We start from the raw sequence: 20,523 nt of genomic DNA, 5'->3' as shown, positions 1-20,523 counted from the left end.
CCCTCTGATTATCTCTATCCCCACCACCACTTCACTCATATTGGAGAACACATAAGCATGCACATAAAAACTTTGCTTTTTATGGGGTCTGGGTTAAAGTCAGATCCAGCAGAATTAATTTGAGTTTTGAAAAGCACGTAATGCTGAAAGAGGAAGTGGGAGTGTCACTATTCCAGCTTCTTCTCCAGCTCTATATACTTTTCAAGGTAGAAAAGAGTAACTACTCTCACCACCTCATGAAGAAGCAGGTGGTGAGTGGGGGACTTTTAGGTGTGACCCCCACATTGGCAACCCCTACCTTAAATATTCACATTCTTCAGGTGAGGGTGATGAAGCTTAGGAAGTGTGACTAGAGGGACTCTTAATGAGGGTTTATTCACCTCCAGCCTTTGTCAGAGCAAGTGGCTCACTCGGAGCTTTCCATGGTGCTGAAACTGCCAGCTTGCATTGCTGCCCCTATGTGGGTACCTGCTACAAACAAATCAGAGCAGTAGCACAAACGCCTTTTAACCTGCCTTGGGAAGAAGATAAGGGTTAGATCAGGCATAGGCAAACTCGGCCCTCCAGATGTTTTGGGACTACAACTCCGATCATCCCTGACCACTGGTCCTGTTAGCTAGGGATGATGGGAACTGTAGTCCCAAAACATCTGGAGGGCTGAGTTTGCCTATGCCTGGGTTAGGCTGATGGACCTTCCCACACCACAGATTCCTATAACCAGAGGCCATCAACAAGAAGATCCTGCTTCTTCCTGGTGACAGCTATAAGCTGTCTTCTGACATAGGTGGGAGATGAAGCAGGCACTTGGAGGACTGGGGTTGCATTTAACACCTCTCTTGCATTTCATTTCCTAGGGCCCAGTTGGTGATAGAGGAGATCGTGGGAAGCCTGGAGATCCTGGTTATCCTGTGAGTCCTTCTCCAAATGCCTGGTTAGGAAATTAACCATCTTAGGAAAAGCTATCTCCTCTTTGTAAAATTCCATGACACTGAGCTAGGGGATATCCTGCCTTTTATATTGCAGTGTGTGTGTGATGTGATTGACAGACTTGACCCCAGAACTTTAGGGATGTGCAGGTTTAGATTGATCTTGGGGACCCAGGTAGACACAAGTTGTTGTAGGCAACAACAAAGTTGTTTGTAGCCTAAACAAAATGTTCACCCTCAGGTATTACATTTTATATTCATAACTATAAAAAGTTTTTAAAATGAATATATAAAGTTTGTAAGTCGATTTAAACCTGGAAGAGCCAATGTAGTGCCCTCCAAATGATTTGGACTACAACTCTCATCAGCCCAGCCGGCGGGGCCAACAGTCAAGGTTGATGGGAGTCTGGAATCCGCAACATCTGGAGGATGCCATGTTGATGACATTCCACTCCTGCTATAGTTATAACTGGATTTATATCTTTATTTTTTTTATAAAAACTCCTATATAACCATTTTAATACTTGACTTTTAATTGTTTAAATCACTCAGTTGCCTGCAGCTTGCTTATTGTTCTGCTATTGTTTGTTTTATTGCTATCTTCCATTTCTGCTTTGCATAAATAAAATTTAAAAGGTCCTAAGAATTTTACACGTTGGGAAACTAAAATACCTCCAGCTGGTGCCAGAACTACAATGTAGGCTAGGCAAGCCTCTGTAGGCATTTCACAAGACAAGAACCACCGTTTAAAAATGCATTGTATTACATTTTTATTGCATTTAAATCAGGCACCTCCCTGAAGAAAGCTCAAAGAAACCTTCAACACAAATCCTGGTCCTTGCTTTTTTATCCTTGCAAGAAAATTGTGAATGGCCTAAGGTCAGCTCAGTAGGCTCCATGGCTGAGACAGAGATTTGAAACAGAGTATCCTTTACCACAGTTGGACATTGTCCCAGCCTTCCCCCCGTCCCCCAGTTATTTTAAAATCCAAGTTCTCATCAGTCACAGCCAACATGGCCAGGGAACAGAGGAACATAGGAAACGTCATTATACCAAGTCAGACCACTGGTTCATCTAGCACAGCGTTGCTACTCCACAACTGCTCCAGCTAGCAGGGGCTTTCCAGAGCTTCAGACAGGAGACATTTGCAGCCCTGCCTGGAGTTACCAGGAATTGAGCCTGGGACCTTTGCATGCAGCGCAGGTGCTGTAGCACTGAGTTTACAGCTCTTTGCCATCCCATCAGGGATGATGGGAGCTGTAGTACAAAGCATCTGGAAGGCACCAAGATGGGGAAATTGCTTCTGACCCTTCTCCTTCTTTCATTTCTGTGTCATGAGCATCATACATGTCCTGCATGGTTAGAATCTACATCTGGGACAGCCAATGTTGTGCCTTCCATATGCTGCCAGACTACTCAGCTCCCAGCATCTCCAACCAGCTGCAGACAATGTTTGATAACCTGCCACTTTCCTCAAGCATATAAACTTACAGAACTCACCGCACTGCATGCCTTTGAAACCCAGCCTCCTCCTTCTCCCTTGGTCATAAAGGCATTTGCAGCTCTGCCTTATAGCAGGTCTCTCCCCACCCTACCAGGAGGTGCTGAGAACTGAACCCTGGGCCTTATGGATGCAAAGCTGATGTTCTACCCTTGAGCTAAAACCCTTCTTCTTCTCTTTTCCTCTGTTCTCGTGTTCGTCTTTTTAGACTGTGAACCTGTTCCTTTTAATGCAATTACTTGTAAGGTGGTTAGCCCCTGAGACACTTTATAAATGAGAAATGTTGTAGTTATTGTTGTGAGCTGCAAGAACAGAGTCTGTGAGTCTGCACATACAGACTGACCCATGCAAATCATTCTGTTTCTTTAGAACTCATAAATTTCCTTCAGTGTTGGAAACTGAGATATGAAAGTTAGGAGCTAAATGGCACATTAAAACTAGGTTCTGGGTGCAACAATTGAATGTCTAGGCATGCATTTTTATAATAAGAATACAAAGCTGAAAATGAATGAGCTGCAGCTAAAATGTTACGTTCATTTTTCACATGGTCTAGTCCTTCCCTGGCCCAACCCCCTAATATTCTTAAGAGGGTCTCTTCTCCAGTCTTCAGAGAGTAGCTGGAAGCGGGGAGGCAGAAAAAGGTCTTCCTTTCTTTCCACTCTGCTGTTTGAATCTGAAATCTTAGTCGCAGTACTGCACCCAGAGCTCAGAAACTGCCTGCACTAATGAAATTCCCTGTCGCAAAATGTGCCTAGAATAATAGAAGTTTTGAACACTGATTTCCCTCCATCTTTTGTGTCATTTGTGGAAGAGCCCCTGCCAAGGCCCACAACCCTGCAAGGGTGTGTGTGTGTGTGTGTGTGTGATGCCACTGCCAACGCCTGGAGCCTTGCTGTTCCTCCTCCTTGTTGTCCCTCCACCTGAGTGTGCAAGGACTGAGCAGAGGGAGGAGATGGAGCAGCATCCCCAACCTGCGTTAGGCTTCCTTTGTGGCAGTTATTTGAATTGGGCACTGAGTTATTGGACAAATGAATGGGCTGCAGCTTTGGTAGCAAGGAAGTGGTGGGCCAACTTAGAGAGTGTTTATTGAGAGCATCTGGCCCAAAACATGGAGGCCCAACTGGTGTTAATAAACTGGTCAAGCACATTATAGAGTTTTAATACTTATCCACTAGGACACTCCCTCGTTGAATTGGTCCAGAGGTGAGGAACCTCAGGCCTGCTTTGTTTGATGAAGTGTTTAGGATTGCTTAGATTCACCACTCTGCCCCTGGGAAGAAAGAAGGATCTCGGATGGCAGCTTAACTTGAATCTTCCCTTTCACTTCCTTTTAGGGTCAAGAGGGTATTGATGGAGAGAGAGGAAAACCTGGACAACAAGGCTTACCCGTAAGAAGCTCCCCTCTGCCCACCTTTTGAAAGTTGTTCTGTGCATGGGCCAGGGTGCGCGTATGTGAAAGAGAGGGAGAGAAAACATGCAGAAATGGGAGATGGAACCAACATGCATGTCCTCAGGTCATTGGGTTGCCCTTCAATGCCACAATCCTATGCATGCTCTTGCTGCGTCTGTTGGGGATTACTGCCTAGTTAGCATGTTGAAGTTTGCAACCTAAGTGTCCTAATTGGAATTGGGCTTTGGTTTCCAAACCCTGCGAGAGGAGGTGCAGTACACTTCCAAACATTTGCAAAGAGGTCTTAGGTGCTTGCATGCTTTACTTTAAAGCCCACATTGGAAACTGCCTTAAGCTAAGTGAGGGCATTGATCCATGTATCTCAGCACTTCCTACACTGTGTCTGGTAGCAGCTCTCTGAGTTTTCAGTAAGTCTTCCTTAGAGAGGTCAAGGATTGAACCTGGAACCTTGGTCATGCAAAACTATTCATCTACCACAGAGTCATGGCTCCTCGCCTTCCTGGGCAAACACAATCTTACCCACAAGATGTAAAAGCTAATTCCATATGGCTAGAACTGTCCTAGGCACAGTAATCTCTGTTCTTCATGATTCGTGAAAGACATCTCTGCCAGAAGGGTATTTTCAAACAGTTTCCCCACCCTGTCCCTTTTGTTCTCTTAGGGACATCCAGGACCACCAGGTCAACCAGGGCTGAAAGGATCCAAGGGCAATCCGGTAGGTTTGGGGAAACACCTCAACTTAGCCATGCATCCTGGCAGAGTTGCCCCACTTGCAGCAGACATTTGGGGTAGCCAGAGAGTTGTGAGGTTCGTGGAGGTGGGGAGCTGGAAAGGAGAAGGTCTAGGAATGGTTACAAATCTAAGTTCTCCCAAAGATTATGGACCTGTGATTGGGCTGTGGAGACTCTCTTGATTGGATGGTACTCAATACATTTAAATTGAAGGGGAAATACATACAGAGAGTGAGTGAGTGAGTGAGAAAGAATCCCTTCACTTGGGAAGTAAGCATGCCAAGGAAAAGAATTCTAGCTTAACCTCCCTTAACATCTATACACAGAGGGTTTAGATTCTTTGTTTTCTATATGGAAGAACAGTCACCCACATGGGCTTAATGTGGTACAGTCCAACAATGTCAAATAGAAAATAAGAGCCCACGATACAACAAATTGCAATCATCAAATGAAAGCACCACAAAGCAAGGTAAGGCAGCAATGAAGTCCAAGAGCAGAAAAGCCTCAGTGGCAGTCTGGATTATGTCAGTTAAATCTGGGATTGCAAGACTGGGGATTTGCTAAGGGGGTAAAGCCCTACTGCTCTCTAGCAAATCTGCTGTTCTCACATCACATGGAGCACCTGAGAGGCTCAGAGGTGATGAGGATGAGGATTCTGGCAGACTTCCTTTTCCAAGGTTAAGAAGACCCAACTGATGATGCCTTGCTGAGCCCCTCCAGATACAGACAGATAGATAGATAGATAGATAGATAGATAGATAGATAGATATAGATAATGTCCCAGAGCTGGTCCAAAACACTGAAGTGTTGAAATGAAATTATTTTTCTTTTTCTTTAATGATGAGGTGTGGAACTGGACTTCAAGGCACAACAGTATGAGATATTCCTGGAGCTTTGGTGATGCTTGGCTCATTTTCCTTTTCCTTTTTTATTTTCAGGGGCAGAAAGGAAAGCAAGGGCTTGGGGGTGCCCCAGGCAGCAGAGGCTTGCCGGTAGGTGATAAATGCACAGTCTGTTTGTTGTTACACCTTTCAGTTAAGTGATGCCGCTGAACATACATAGCTCCTTTACTGGGTCAGGCCATTGGTCCATCAAACTCAGGGCTCACCCACACTTCCACTTGTGCCTAGAAAGCAGCAGTCCAGGCAGTTTTCGATTTGCCCTGCTGCTTTTCCTGGGAAAACTTGCTTTTTAGCACTGAATCGGAGCAAATGTCAATCCACAGAAAACTCAACTGATGCTTGCACAGATTCAGCAATAAGGAGCAGGTTTCCTATGGCCTTTAGATGGGGGGGGGGTGTCCCCAGGCCTAACTGGAGATGCTGGGGATTATTGGGTGTGTGATCTTAACTCCCTACACCGTCAAGAATTCCCGGGGGGTGGGGGGGGGTGGACTACCTAGACTACCTTGCTCAACTGGATGCCCTCCAGGTGCTCCAGATTACAACCTCCTACCAGCCCTAGCCAGCGTGGCTAGTGGCCAGGGATGATGGGAGCTGTAACCCAAAACATCTATGGAGCACCAGGTTGGGGAAGATTGTCATGGATGCGCTGTGCTGCTCAGCTATGCCAGTGCCAGCGCCAGTGCCAGCGCCAGCACCAGGTCAACTGCTCCATCCCCACTGCTGGTTTGCTGTGACCCTATTTCAGCATAGCAGAATAGGCAGCAAGTTTTCATGTCCTCACAATTCAGCCACAAATGCCTTTATATTCGCAGGGTCTTGTGGGATTACCAGGTCCAAGAGGAGTGGTTGGAAGGCAGGGTCAAGAGGGCACCCCTGGCATTGATGGGATCCCTGGCAAAGATGGCAGCTTTGGACAAAAGGTAACCATCTGGAGGGCCAAATGTTCCCACCCTTGATTTATATAATCACTGTCTCTGCGTAATTCTCTTCAGGGTCATTACCTGCAGGTGGTTGATGCCTTGCAGCTGGACCTTCTCCCTCCTGAGTGGATCCTTCCTCCCAAGTAGATCCTACTGAGTAGACCTCTACCCCTAGGCTGTCGGGGAGTAAGCCCCATTGAACTCAGAGGGTCTTGAGACACATAGAAATGTGCTGCAAGATTATCTATACGCTGCCCTTCTGCTGTAGCAACCATGCTCAGGACAACATTCTGCAACTTATTTTTATTTATAAAAATAGTTATATGCCACCAAATCATATCAAATATCAATAAAATGTACAAGCACAGTGAAACATGAAACACCACAAAGCAATACAAAATAACCATTGAAATGGCTGGCTAATCAAGGAAGCTTAAATAGCTGCATTATTTGCATTGAAAGGTCTTTAGGAGATGCCTGAAAGGAGATGGCCAGGGTGGCTGCTGAATCTCTGGGCTTATCCACACTTCTTACCCATTGCTTCGCCCTTTCCAGGCACAGGGCTGTGCCTTAAAGATCTGTGTCCTTGTGCTCTTTCCCTCACCCCAGAGCTTTCCCCATGAAAACCCACTTCTTAAAGCTGAAGCACAACTTAGGGCAATTTCCATGTATTGCCGTGTGCTCCAATTCAGCACCTAAGAGTGAGTTTTCATGGGGAAAGCTCCAGAGTTCAAAAAAAACAAGAGGCCTTTAAAAGTGTGGTCTGTGCCTGGAATGTGCGGAGGAATATAAGTATGGACAAGGTCTCTGCTGGTGGAAGAGCATTCTAAAGCATGGAACAGTTGTCAGACATCATGTTTCTTCCACTCCCCAAGTCACGTAATTGGCTGTTGGTAACACAAATTATCTTCACTTTGAAACACACACACCCCCATTCATCAGTATGCCAACACTTTCTATTGTTTCATTGGTAACCTAAGAGGGAAAATGACTATCACTCATACTTAACCTAAACACAACCACAAGGGCACCTGATTAGGCATTTGGCTATGCATTGTTGAATGTTACCTTATTCTATCCTTTGTTATTGTTTTTGTTTAAACGAATCCATAACCAAGAACTTGTACATTGACCACTAAGAATGAACCAGCCATATGTCATATGCAAATTCATTGTGCTATTTTTGTGTTATACAAATGACATGAGAAGATTTGGTCTATTTCTAGGGAGCAGCAACTGCTCCATTCTTCTTGTAACCTTAAGCTGTTTCGATTTCCCCACCGTAAACCAGAAAGCCAGCAGTGAACTTGGATCTTAGCCTCCATCCATTGCGAGGAATTTTATCTATGCTGCATTTTACTAAACGGGGCAATCAGTCTTTCCTTCCCTGCTGGGAAGCAGCCTGTGGGGGGCTTTTTAAAAGATGCTGTGTGAGTGGAATCAGGCCCACAGGACACCTATTGAGGCTTAAAGGAGTTACTGTACTCCCAACTCTCTACTACATAGATTCGTTTCAGGGTTTCCTGGCATTCTCTACATTTGTCAAAATATAAATGAATATCAGCAAAGTGAGTAAATGCTGAAGCTTCTGGATATTATTAAATGCACATAAGGGAGACAAACTTTATTAGAAAACAGTCCAGTTTATTATGTATCGGAATAACAAGGTGCAGGATAATGCTCAGCCACATGGTATATTAGGAATCCTGCAAAGGTTGATTTCATTAACCTTTCTTCTTGTTTCTTTTTCATCCTTTTTGTTGGAAATGTAAGCACCAAAGAATATTTATTGCTCATTCTGTGTCATTTGATCTTTTCCTCTCTGTAATTCCCCCCCCATTTGATAACAATTAAAATGTTTAAAAAGCACAACTCTCTCCCCCCCCCCACCTTTCTCAAGGGAGAACAGGGTGAAGATGGAGAGGAAGGCACCCCAGGAATGTCGGGGAAAAGAGGGAATCCTGGTGTCCTTGGTCTTCCAGGAGCTCAGGGCCCCCCAGGATTGAAGGTCGGTTTCTCCCCTCCCCCTTTGCTTTTACAATCAGAGGTGGGAAGGCAAAAGGGGCAGCAATTCACAGAGAGCAGTTTCCCCTCCCCACCAAAGAATCAGCCCCCAATCCCTTCCTTAACATCAGAGCTCTCCTTTGCTGTCCTCTTCTCCCACATTATAAGCTCTGAGTTCCATCTTGCTTGGAGTCTGTAGTGCCTGGCTATGCTCCCATCCTTCTCCTGAAGGAGAGGGCAGTAGGGGTGGGGGGAGCACTTCTAATTTCCCATTGAAAAATAGCCTTCAGGCAGGGTGACAAGCCCACAGATCCTCCAAATATCCTTACTCCTTTCGGAATCAAGACAATTTGCCAGTCGGGACAGAATTATTTGCTGCAATTTGCATTATGTGGTTCGTTCCAGGCCAGTGTCCACAACCCATCCACAGCAAGCACTTTGATATATTCTCCCCAGTTTTACTCTGGTTGGTGTCCCTGGACCAGTTAGAATGCATTCAGGATGCTTTCTGTTGTTGCTGCTGCTGCTGCTGCTGCTGCTGTTGCAGTTCTGTTCCAATGGAGTGGAGTTTAGATCACACACCACTTCAGGTGAAAAGGAACAGGCAGGTTGTGTAGTTTTGTGTTGGTTTAAAGCAGGAGCAGGGAGCCATGATCAGATTTCTGTGGTGTGCTGGAAGGAAAGGACTTCCTTTCTTGAAGTTCAGTACAGAAACGCTCCCCCTCCACCCCCTTAGCCTTGCTATTTCTACTCCATCCCAGCTTCATAGAATGTACACTCTGCTCCATCCACACTGTAGACATTGGTAGAAGCCATGACTCTTCAAAGTGATGGGATGCTGCTTTTAAATGTGTAGTGCAGATGGGGCCTGTGTGTGTGTGTCAAGTGTGAGTCTGTCGGTTGTGGCTTTTGACTCCACTTGCCCCAAACTCCACCTGCTCTTTGCTGCCCAGTCCTCTCCTATTATGCAGCTGTTTAGTTGGTTTTGTGCTGTGTTTTTGTTTTAGTGATACCTGTTTCTTGTTTTCCTATTTCACACTGTTTAGAGGTTTTTAAATGCTAAGTGGTTCAGGCATGCTTTTAAATTACTTAAATAACCCTCCCTGTCTACGAAAGACCAAAGGCCAGGCAGGGTGGGTAGGTGGGACTGGCAAGGACCACTTTACAAGGGACCACTTTACAGGATAATAATCAAAAATGCAATTCCATGAGTTCACCACACAGGGCAGTTGCACTTGGAGTCTGTTGTTCCCCAGATTTGGCTCTGGCAGTTTCTGACAGCACTGCTGCTCTGATCAAAAACCATTCCCTTTGCAGCTGTTCTAAAGTTAAAGTCTTGGGAGAACTGATCACGCAGCTCCTTGCATATCGCATAGTTTAGCCCTCATGCCCAAGCAGTATGAGGAACGTAGAGGCACAGCCAGCAGAGGAGAACTGGGAAATCAAAACTCTTCACACACACACACACACACACACACACACACACACACCTTGATTGACTGAGTTTACTTATATGCCGCTTTCCCACAACAGGCTGTGCACAAAGCAGCGTACAGCAAACATTTGAAACATCAAAATACAGAGCATTGGAAATACAAATACTGTATACAAAATACAGTAAATTTAAAAATGGCAAAAATGAACAATGTGGCAAACACAGAATAAATTCAGTGTTACTAAATATAAAATAAGAAATCTAGGCTTAAGTGGATAAATACATAGCTCAACAGAAACACAAACATAATCAAAGCAGAATCCTGTGTGAATACATCACTCGGTCATGTGCCTGTTGTATTTTCAGTTACAAGAAGGAGGAACAATAGCTACTTCACTACAGGAATCTGTAGATGCAAATGATCTTGAGGAAGGAGATCTTCCTGTATCCCTTCTCTTGGCAAAATCAGCAAAGTCCCTCCATCTTCTTTACTTTACCCCCCCCCCCACACACAATTTTTTCTTCTTATTATTTTGTTCGTGATCTTCCCAGAAGTGCTGCTTTGCTAAGGCATTTGATACCAAGATCCCAATGTAGTAACACTGGACTTCTTCCAGTGTCTAGCAATGGAAGCCTCAGCTGCTTTGGGGGATTACTGCATATCTATAGAGCCCAAAGCTCTCTTGACTCTCGCTTCACAAGCCAAAAGTTAGTTCAATCTTTTTATGCTGCACCTTATAATCATATATATATATCTGTGTCAGTGTGCAAACTACGACATTTAAAATCAATGCAAAACAAACCAGCAGTGTAGCATTGGTTGCCAGTGCCTGGGGCAGGCAGGTGCACACACGCTGGGCAGGAGCACTCACACTGGGGGGGGGTGCCAGCCCAGTCCTCTCCACCTCCACTGCCGCTGGAGTGACCCCACCCCCACCAGAGCATAGCAGGGCCACACTGAACCACCTGCCTGCCCATGCAGGGGGGAGCCAGCTAGCCAACACAGCCCTTGGCAGGCAGAGAGGAGCACCAGGCCAGGCCACACTGGGGGTGAATGCGTGGGTGTGCTTGGATCATGCCCCCTCAAAAATTGTGCACCCAGGGCCACAGCCCCCTGGCACACACATACCTATGCTACACCCCTGAAGCAACAAAAACCAACACAGAGAACATTTTTAAAATGCAGCATGTCCGCATAAAAGATGCAGTAACGGTCATTTTCAAGAGAAGGCTTTCAAGAACAGATAAGTTTCAAGCTGGCGCCTGAAGCACATTGCAGAGTGTGCCAGCCTCATCTCAGTGGGAAAAGAGTTCCATAACTGGATGCACTTTTCCTAGTTCGGCTTCACTTCGTGCAACCTGAGCAGACTCCTGCCTCAGCTGGTGCCCAGTCTGGTGTTTGATAGAGAGAGTGAATTTGATATCTGCCTTCTCCAGAACCCACCTGACCCACTGGCATTGAGTTAGCTCTTCTCGTTGCATTTTATATTCCTTCCTTGCCCCCCCCTCGTGTGGTTGCCTAGTGGTTCAGGGAAGAGTCTTCACTGGCCTACCCGGAGAATTCCTGAAGTTGAACCTAGGACCTTTTTGCATGCACAGGATGTTTTACTATTACTGGGCTATCTATCAACCTTCACTTTAAAATAAAGTTAAGCTCCCAGCCCTCATGGTTCAGAATCAAATGGCAACACACAGAACTGTTTTGTACCATGTCAGGCCATCTAACACAGCATTGTCTAGAGAGTCTTTCCCAGCCTTACCTGGAGGTGCCAGGATTGAACCTGGAACCTTCTGAGTGCAAAGCAAGTACTGCACCATCAAGCTACACCCTTTCCCCAAAGTTACCCAATCTTTCCATGTCCCGAAAGCCAGAGGTTTCAAGATTTGCAGCTCTAACGCGATAAATACACAGTTCCTATTGGTTTGTTCGTTTGTTCGCTTGCTTGCTTGCTTGCTTGCTTGCTTATTTTTTAAGAGAGGCTGGGGGTGGGATGAATAAGGGATCAATTATCCTTTTGTTAATGTGGTACTTTTCAGTTGGCAGTTGCTGCCCCCTAACGGCTGCAGCTAGAATAACAGGCTGACAGTCAAGTGTGACACAAGAGTGATAAGCCTGTTGGCACGTCATCTCTGTTCTCCTAGTTCTCCTGGCTTACCAGGGAAAGGGCCTATTTTCTGACAAACTGCTTGTCAAAAGTTCAGGGTGTGTGGCAAGATCAGAGACATAATTTTCATTACACCCACCCACCCACACCCACACACAAAGCAAAATAAGTCAATTTAGTTGGCCAATAAGTGCAGGAAAGAATCAAAATCTACATTATAGCCACACCATTAGAAGACCAACCAAAATGTCTTCAGACAGCATGCAGGCTTTCAGGTTCTCAAGAAGTTAACTTTGTAGGTGCTGGATTCAAATGAAGGCAGCCGTGTGTGAGTGCCTGGAATTATTTCTGTAACTGGGAATGGGACATTCCACCACTCCTCTCTCAGGCCGCCTGTTGGGGATTCTTTAGTTGAGATTCTTGCATTGCAGGAGTTTCGGCTAGATGCCCTTTGGGGGTTCCTTCCAACTCAGTGATTCTTTGATTCTAGTGTAGGTGCTTCAAGTCATCAGATTTAGCCGTAGTACTGCCAAGAGCTTAGCCACCTGTGCCATTGTGTGGTATACAGTGAACAGTTTTTGCCATTGCATGATATTGACACTCTCCATTGCTTTTTAGGGAGAACAGGGGTTGCCTGGGCAGGCTGGCCCTTTAGGGAAACGAGGCCACCAAGGTGGGATGGGGCTTCCTGGACCCCCTGGTGAGGCAGGACCAAAGGGGCAGCTGGTAAGTAGATGTGTCATTCTTCTTAAGCACTCTCATTCTTGGGCCAAGGAATTTAAATGACTCACATAGGTCCTGCTATCAGAACGCTCCTTATCTGCAAATTCAGTTATCTGAACACAAAGAATTAGGCCCAAACCTCGCTGCACAGATAGCTGATTCAGCTATCCAAACAGCCAGAGTTCGCCACTTCTGTACTTGTTTGCACTGATCAGAAGGTTGGCGGTTTGAATCCCCGTGACGGGGTAAGTGCCCGTTTCTCGGTCCCTTCTCCTGCCAGCCTAGCAGTTCGAAAGCACAAAGTGCAAGTAGATAAATAGGTGCCGCTCCGGCGGGAAGGTAAACGGTGTTTCTGTGCACTTCTTTGGTTCACCACAAGCGGCTTAGTCATGCTGGCCACATGACCAGGAAGCTGTACACTGGCTCCCTTGGCCAGTAAAGCGAGATGAGTGCCGCAACCGCAGAGTCATCCGCAACTGCACCTAGCGGTCAGGGTTCCCTTTACCTTTACCTTTATTTTCAGGCAGAAACAAGGCAAAGAGGGAGAGAGTTCCTACTAATCAGGGAGCAGGACAGATTGGACCAATCAGTTTTCCCTTTGTCTCCCTTTTTCTGGTTGACTGCAGCCATTTTAGGAAGAAACCATGGTGGGAGTGGTGTCTTTTCAGGGAAGGAGGGGTGGGAACAGAACAAATTGGCCCTACCTCTGGTGACCCCAGATTGCCTGCCACCTCCACGTTGGCTCAGAATAAGCTGAACTATTTCACAAAGAGCTGGAGAGGAAAAGGGAGGACATGCCACTTGCCCTCCTTCAAGTGAACACTGTGGGTTGAATCCAGCCAAAAGTCTGGGTGTTCTGTCTTTGTGTTCACTTTGGGGGCTGGAGGGGGTGGTGGAGACAAATGCATTCATCCACACAGACCCTCTAGCTGTTTTCATTGCCTTCCATGAGTTGAAATGGCGACCAAAGGAGAGAGCCTCTAGTCCTCATCATGGCCTCTGTGACTGCACTGTGACTGTAGGAAACTGCCTTATATTGCCCATCTCACCTAGCACATCCTGCACTGACTGGCAGCAGCCTTCCAGGGATTCACACCAGGAGTTTCTCCCAGGCTTGCCTGAAGATGCCAGCAATTGAAGACAGGATCCTCTGCATGCAATCAGATGCTGTACCACTGAGCTGTGGCTTCTTCCCCAAGAGTTTCAGGGCCTTATTTTCCAGGGTTCTGAAATGCATGGGGGAGCCTTGATGTGCAATGGAGACTCGCCACTTAAGAAGATTGCCATCCAGCTGACAAAGGGACAAACTAGAATGCTTCTCCCTGCAGCCTTCCTTTTATGTGTAAGACAAAGATGTTACATCTGAAAAGGGCTTCAGTCATGCTTACAGAGTGATAAGCTAGTCATGACGACTCTTTTAAGTTTTGTTTATCTCAGCTGGTCTGCTCTTAAGCATGATCAAGTCTGGCTCCAACCTCATGTGTCTAAGGCTTACTAAGAATTTCAGTTCTGTCACCTGTGATCTGAGTGACAATAGCGGCTGTTTTGTCCCACTACTACAGATGTTAATTAGCACGCTAATGCAAGGATGTTTATGTTTTCATCCGTGCCGTTTTGTGCATTGTGATGTTTTTACATGCATTCAAGTTCCAAAGCCTGTACCTTCTGCTTTTCCTATTTCTCTGACCTCATTGTTTACCCTTTCCCCCCTCTCTCTTTCCACCACTTGTACCAACACACTGTATACTTCTAGTCCACAAAAACTTGTGTGTTAGTTAAACGTGTTCATTTTTAAGGTGACACAAGACGGCTACCTCCTGAAAATAATTTCCTTTTCAAGATGCTTTAAAAAAGAAATAGTAGTGCTTTGTTTTTCAGGGCTTAAAAAAAAATTAATTAAAAAATTGTCCAGTAGCACCCTAGAGACCAACTAATTTTGTCCTGAATGCACACAGATGTTTATACCCAGAACAAACTTCGTTGGTCTCTAATTTGCTACTGGACAATTTTTTTATTTAGGTATTTTGACTGCGTCAGACCAACACGGCTACCTACCTGAAATTTTAAAAAACAGTTTTGCTACTTTAATTTTCTCTCATTTATGGATCCTTTGGAAAGTCACTCACAACTTCTTAGCTTCGAAACAGGCCTTGCCTTGCCAAAGCATGTCTCAAGAACATGGCAAGAAAAGTTTCCCAAATGCCAAAGGATGTTAGGACTCTGGAACAGTTTTTCAGCAGAAATGGTGGAAACCCTGGGCTTCTGAGTCATTTACAACCAGGCTGAACAAGCCCCTTTGGAATAATCCGTGGAGCGCAGCAGCTGAGGCTGAAGACTTCACAGGCCATAAAAGAGTTTTTCCACCTCGCTATTTCTGTGACTCATTTAGGGTCGTTTGGCCCCCACTTCCCCTCAAACGTTCCAGCAGACTTTCCCATATTCTTGTGCAAAGGTCAGATGTAAAACTGTGTCCTGCGGATAGAGAATGTAGGCTGTGTTTTGCTTGGAAATGTTTGTCTGCTTTGCACTTAATACTGACTTCTGGCAGTGCTCTCTCTCTGTCACAAACCTTCAAAACGCAGGCACACATGTTGCAGAGTCAGACCCCAAAGTGGGCAGGCAGGGTTTCCCAGTGGGTGTCGAATTATTTTTAGCACATCATTAGAATTTGGGGGATTTCACCACTATCTTCAGGGCAAACAAAATTTTCTTTCAGGTTTGTGGGTGTCTGCAGTTAGTAGTAGAGGCCGTGGCTTCATTCTTTTCCTTTTTAAAAAAACATTTTGCCCCCACCACAGGAAGCAGCAACAGCATTTTCCCTTGGCAGCCTGGCCCCCTCTTTTGTTTCCCCCATAATATCTCATGCAAAGTGTTGTTCTTGTGCTGTGTCTGTGTGTGTGTGTGTGTGTGTAATTGTCACCAGAAAAGTCAGTCTCCTTTGGTAGCCCTCGTCCCCTGCCCTGCCCTGCCCTGCACACACAATGATCTGGAAGGATGCTAGGGCATTGTGAGGGAAAGAAAATGGCGGCCCTGGTACAGCTGTTGCTGTCATTACCTGCGGCAGCAATAGAAAATAAATACAGAAAGGGGCTTCCCCCACTGCTAATAGGGGATGAATCTGATGCTGACCCAATGAATCTGACCCAATGAATCTGATCCTGAATTTTGCTTCAATCCAACAAAATTGCACCATTTGTAGGATTTCAACCATTAGTTTCTTCAAATGTCTTTTGAAGATGTACCTTTTTGGCCAGGCTTTCCCTGACCCATAAGATTAGACCCTGGTTCATGTGTGTGAATCCTCTGAAACTCTGTTTTATGTACATGTAGGGTTTATATTGTTTTGTTGGTTTTAGATTTTATTTTTCTTTTAATACATACTGTTTTTATATCAAACATAGTGTACACCACCCGCAAAATATTAAGCAGCTTAGAAATGCATTTAAAGACAATGTAAGATATAAAAAGGGACGTGGGTGGCGCTGTGGGTTAAACCACAGAGCCTAGGACTTACCAATCAGAAGGTCGGCGGTTCGAATCCCCGTGAAGGGGTGAGCTCCCGTTGCTTGGTCCCTGCTCCTGCCAACCTAGCAGTTTGAAAGCACGTCAAAGTGCAAGTAGATAAATAGGTACCGCTCTGGCGGGAAGGTAAACGGCGTTTCCGTGTGCTGCTATGGTTCACCAGAAGCGGCTTAGTCATGCTGGCCGCATGACCCGGAAGCTGTACGCCGGCTCCCTCGGCCAATAAAGCGAGATGAGCGCCGCAACCCCAGAGTCGGTCACGACTGGACTTAATGGTCAGGGGTCCCTTTACCTTTAAGGTATAAAAACTCTTCCTTGCCTGCCCACTTTGTAACCTTGAGTACCCCCAGAAAAAAGCACTGGGTGCTGGACCAAGATGTGTGTTGATTGGTTGTAGCTTTGAAAATGTTTACATGAGATGTCTACATAACCATACATCTAAAGCACACCCTAAGAAAGCTACAGTTCCCATCACCCTTTTAAAAAAACTACAGTTCCCAGGATTATTTGCTGATGTGTGTGCTTCAGATGCATGGTGTAAATGCAGCTATACTGCAGGGAAAAGTGTGAATCTAAAAACAGGAGCATTCTCTGCTACTGCCTGTGCCAAAGGGTAAATGGAACTTCAAGGTTCAGAAGCAGTATACCAGCACTATACCGGGAAACGCCAGTTGCTGGAGATATTTAGTATGTGCCTTGCTTTGGCTATTGTGGAAAACAGGCTGCTAGACCAGATTGATACCTTGACCTGATCCTGCCAGGTACTGCTTAAAAACCTAACAATTTCTTTAGCCCTGGACCAGGCCATGCAAAATTTATACTTAAGAAGATGCTTCCCACCTCCTGCTAAATTTGCAAAACAAACAAACAAACAAACAAACAAACAAACAAACAAACCTGGATTTTTAATCTTCCTCCCTCTGTAAGCACAGTTTAGCTCATAGTTGCTCCTCCTTTGCCCTTTAAACTTGAGCTTCCTGAACACTTCCTTTCATCTCTTTTTTATTTTTAAACTTCCAGGGAGACTTCGGTGAATCAGGATTTCCAGGGATTGCTGGGCTGTTTGGGCCAAAGGTGAGATCACTGTGCATATAAATAACATATCCGACTGAAGCTTACACTTTCACTGAGGGAAGTGTTGCTTTCACCCTGCTTTTAAATGAGCAGTTCCTGAGCAGTTGATTTAACATCTACCTGGCCCAGCCACCTTGGCAGAAGCCAGTTACCCAGGACCTGCCATGCCACTAGGAGGAGATGTGCTGATCTGTTGGGAGGTGCTTGAAAAAATCTCTCTGGCATGGCTGGGGCAACATTAAAGGTCCTTAGGTAGGCAACCAACAGAGAACAGATAGGTCTTCTCATGCTTTTGAAAGAATTAGCTGTGATTCCTGCATTGCAGGTGGTTGGATTGGGTGACCCTATGAGTCCCTTCCAACTCTACAATTCTGTGAATTAATGCTGAGTAGCAGAAACTTGTTTTTTCAGATGCTGTATGGGAATTTTTGAGTGCTTCACCTGTAGGGGTGATGTATTTAGCTGCCCCTGTTCATTCCAGAGCTGGCTATACCCCAGCACAGTTCTTGATGTTGATAGTTGTTGATATTTCCTTTCCCCTCACTTTTGCTCCTTTAAAAGCCCAGGGCAGCTAACTCTAAAAATGCAGCATTGAAAGCAAAAAGAGAGCAATAGTACAAAGTTCTCCTTCAATAATCAGCATTTTATATTATACAGATGGGTGTGTGCGCCTTTTATGCTCCAAAGGTTGGCTGGAACGAATAGGTCTTAAAGTGGAATAAACATAGCATGGGAGATAATCTGATGTATGCAGGAAGGAAGTTTCATAGCTGGGGTGTCACTACGGAGAAGGTCCTGTCTCCTGTGATGAAGAACACTTCCCAAAGCCATATTCCCCAAGGGCACCACAGGTCAGGGTCTCTCCTGCAGACCATAACACTTCAAGTGCTAGGGCACTAACCTGTTTTGAGCTTGATGCACGTACTGTGAGAACAAGATGTTGAACTGGATGAACAATTGACCAGCAGGCTCTTTTTATGTACTTAGAATATGCAGATTTTATGCAAATTCATGTCTTCTTTTATATTATTTTGGGGAGGGTGCACATCCTGTTTTCAAACAACACATACTTGCCCACCCAAGTTCCTTCTGGAATCCATACCCATCTTTTATACCTACAGGGACCCCCTGGAGATACCGGGTTCAAAGGAATCCAGGGCCCCAAGGGTCCTCAGGGCTTCATGGTAAGTTGCAGAAATCTTACTCCCTTCATCAACCATTGCCTCCTCATCTCTTCCTTAGTGGTATCTTCTAAGGAGCAGACAGCAACAGCTGGAATAGAAATTAAGCATCAGTGCTGGATTAACTGGCATGTTGCAGAAGCTACAGCATGGAAGCTGTCCAAGTGAGGAGCTCCCTTCTGTAGCTGCTTTCTCTGTGAAACTGTGTGTGTGCGTGCATATGTCTTCCTCTTTGCACATCCTGCTAATGCCATGCAGTTTAGAACAAACAAATGTTCTGTGATGACAAAGGAGGCAGCTCCCCCTGATCGGAGACAAGAGCACCACCTGCAACCACTGGAAGTTCGGTGGAGATTTAAGTCTGAGTTGGCCAGATTTGTCCCACCATGGGATGAAAGCACCAACCCCATTCCAGGTACTTCCATCCAAGCAGGGGCTGCAGATGCAGGAACTAAGGACCTAGTTTTTACCCACAACTTGTTATACACAAGGCACTTTTGGCTGTGAAGGCAAGTTTGTGATCACGTTTGTGGGTGGGACATCCTAGAACCCACCCACAGAGGCTGTGGTGAAGCAGCAGCTGACATTCTTCTCCAAGAGGACAATGGCAGGTAGGGGAAATGCTCTGAGTTGGATCTGGGCCGTGCCATGGATGTCCGTGGATCTAAGCATGACTTAGTGTGGATCCAAACTAATTGACAGTGCAGTCCCATACATGCTACTCAGGAGTAAGCCTCAGTGAGTTCCAGAGGGGTTTGCTTCCAGGTAGGGGCTGCACCTACTTAACTGCAGTGGTTTGAGCCTGATCCTTTCCACTCCCTGCCATTTCCTGAGCCGTTTGACGGTGAAACAGTCTCCCTTGGGAGTTGGCAGACTCTCCTTCCTTGGAGGTTTTTAAGCAGATGTTGGATGGCTGTCTGTCATGTATGAGTTGAGATTCCTGCATTGCAGGGAGTTGAACTAGATGATCTTCAGTGTGCCTCCCAGCTCTGCAGTTCTATGATGCTATGATTCTATGACTGTATTCTCCTATTCCGTAGAGGCTGGCCAATAGGCCAATAGGAATTTCCCCACCAACCTCAGCCTGCCCTCAGGCGGCTTCCACCTGCCTGCCTTCATATTCCTATTCAGTCCAGAGAGTGGCACAGCCTCTCAGGTTCCTCCTCCTTAGTCTCTGTGTTGTCCTACTTGTAGAACTCAGCAGGAAGGACAACAGGGACAAAGCTAGAATGAGTTGGCTCCACCTGTCATTGACTCTGGTTCTGCCTCCCATTGGCCTCCCTGCTCCCCCCCCCCACAGGTCCTAATGGACCCCAGGCACCTCTGCTCCCCCCCCCCCACAGCATGACTACACCAGATAACGTGGACCTGCACATTTTTATATCTGCAACCTTTTCTCTTTGGTCTGTGGCCAAGTTGCTCTGCCACCACTATCCATGACTAAACTGGGCACTCCACAAAACAGTGCCTGTCTCTGGTATATCACTCCTTCTACTTGGCCTTGTCTTAACCTATCTATTAACATCATCATCATTATTAAATTTCTATACCGCCTTTCATCCGAGGACCACAGGGCCATTTACAATATAAGAATACAAAAAGACATGGCATAGTAACAAACAAAACAATAACCCCACCCCCAAGTTTTAAAGGCCTTACATAGATTGTTTAATAGACAAAGGTCTGGTAGCAGAGGGATGTTACATAAATCTTTAAGTGCCAGGCGAGCATTCCTGGGGAGCCACTGCAGAGAAGGCCCTGTTCTCATGTTGCCATCCTCTGGACCTCTCATGGAGGAGGCACATGAAGAAGGGCCTCAGAAGGTTCATATGGAAGGAGGCGGTTCTTGGGGTATTGCAGTCCTGATCCATTTAAGACTTTATTAAGTCAAAACCAGCGCTTTGAATTGGGCCCAGAAGCTAATTGGCTTTATAGGTCAAAATCAGCACTTTGAGTAGGGACCAGAAACTAATTGGCAGCCAGTGCAGTCAGGCCAGAATTTGTGTTATATGTTTAAACCATCTTGCCCTGGTGTGTGGCTTGGCTGCCGAATTCTACACCAACTGACGTTTCTGAACTTTCTTC

At 45.8% G+C, this 20,523-nt stretch overlaps 1 protein-coding gene across 8 annotated transcripts in view; it reads left to right on the top strand.

Moving 5' to 3' along the window:
* COL27A1 (collagen type XXVII alpha 1 chain) overlaps positions 1-20,523 on the top strand; it is a 252,548-nt gene that overhangs the window by 218,252 nt on the left and 13,773 nt on the right. For all 8 annotated transcript variants that reach the window (XR_014521564.1, XR_014521565.1, XM_083485690.1 and 5 more), the window contains 9 exons: positions 855-908; positions 3,762-3,815; positions 4,500-4,553; positions 5,508-5,561; positions 6,287-6,394; positions 8,295-8,402; positions 12,557-12,664; positions 17,204-17,257; positions 18,379-18,441. Coding sequence is in view for 6 of the 8 variants with exons in the window: in XM_083485690.1 (XP_083341816.1) it covers positions 855-908; positions 3,762-3,815; positions 4,500-4,553; positions 5,508-5,561; positions 6,287-6,394; positions 8,295-8,402; positions 12,557-12,664; positions 17,204-17,257; positions 18,379-18,441 (657 nt within the window). In the remaining 2 variants the exon portion in view is untranslated. The remainder of the gene's footprint in view (positions 1-854; positions 909-3,761; positions 3,816-4,499; positions 4,554-5,507; positions 5,562-6,286; positions 6,395-8,294; positions 8,403-12,556; positions 12,665-17,203; positions 17,258-18,378; positions 18,442-20,523) is intronic.

This window comes from Podarcis liolepis (assembly GCF_965112155.1).
Source record: "Podarcis liolepis genome assembly, chromosome: Z".
In the NCBI taxonomy this organism is placed as follows: domain Eukaryota; kingdom Metazoa; phylum Chordata; class Lepidosauria; order Squamata; family Lacertidae; genus Podarcis; species Podarcis liolepis.
This window is presented reverse-complemented; position numbering and strand designations above follow the sequence as displayed.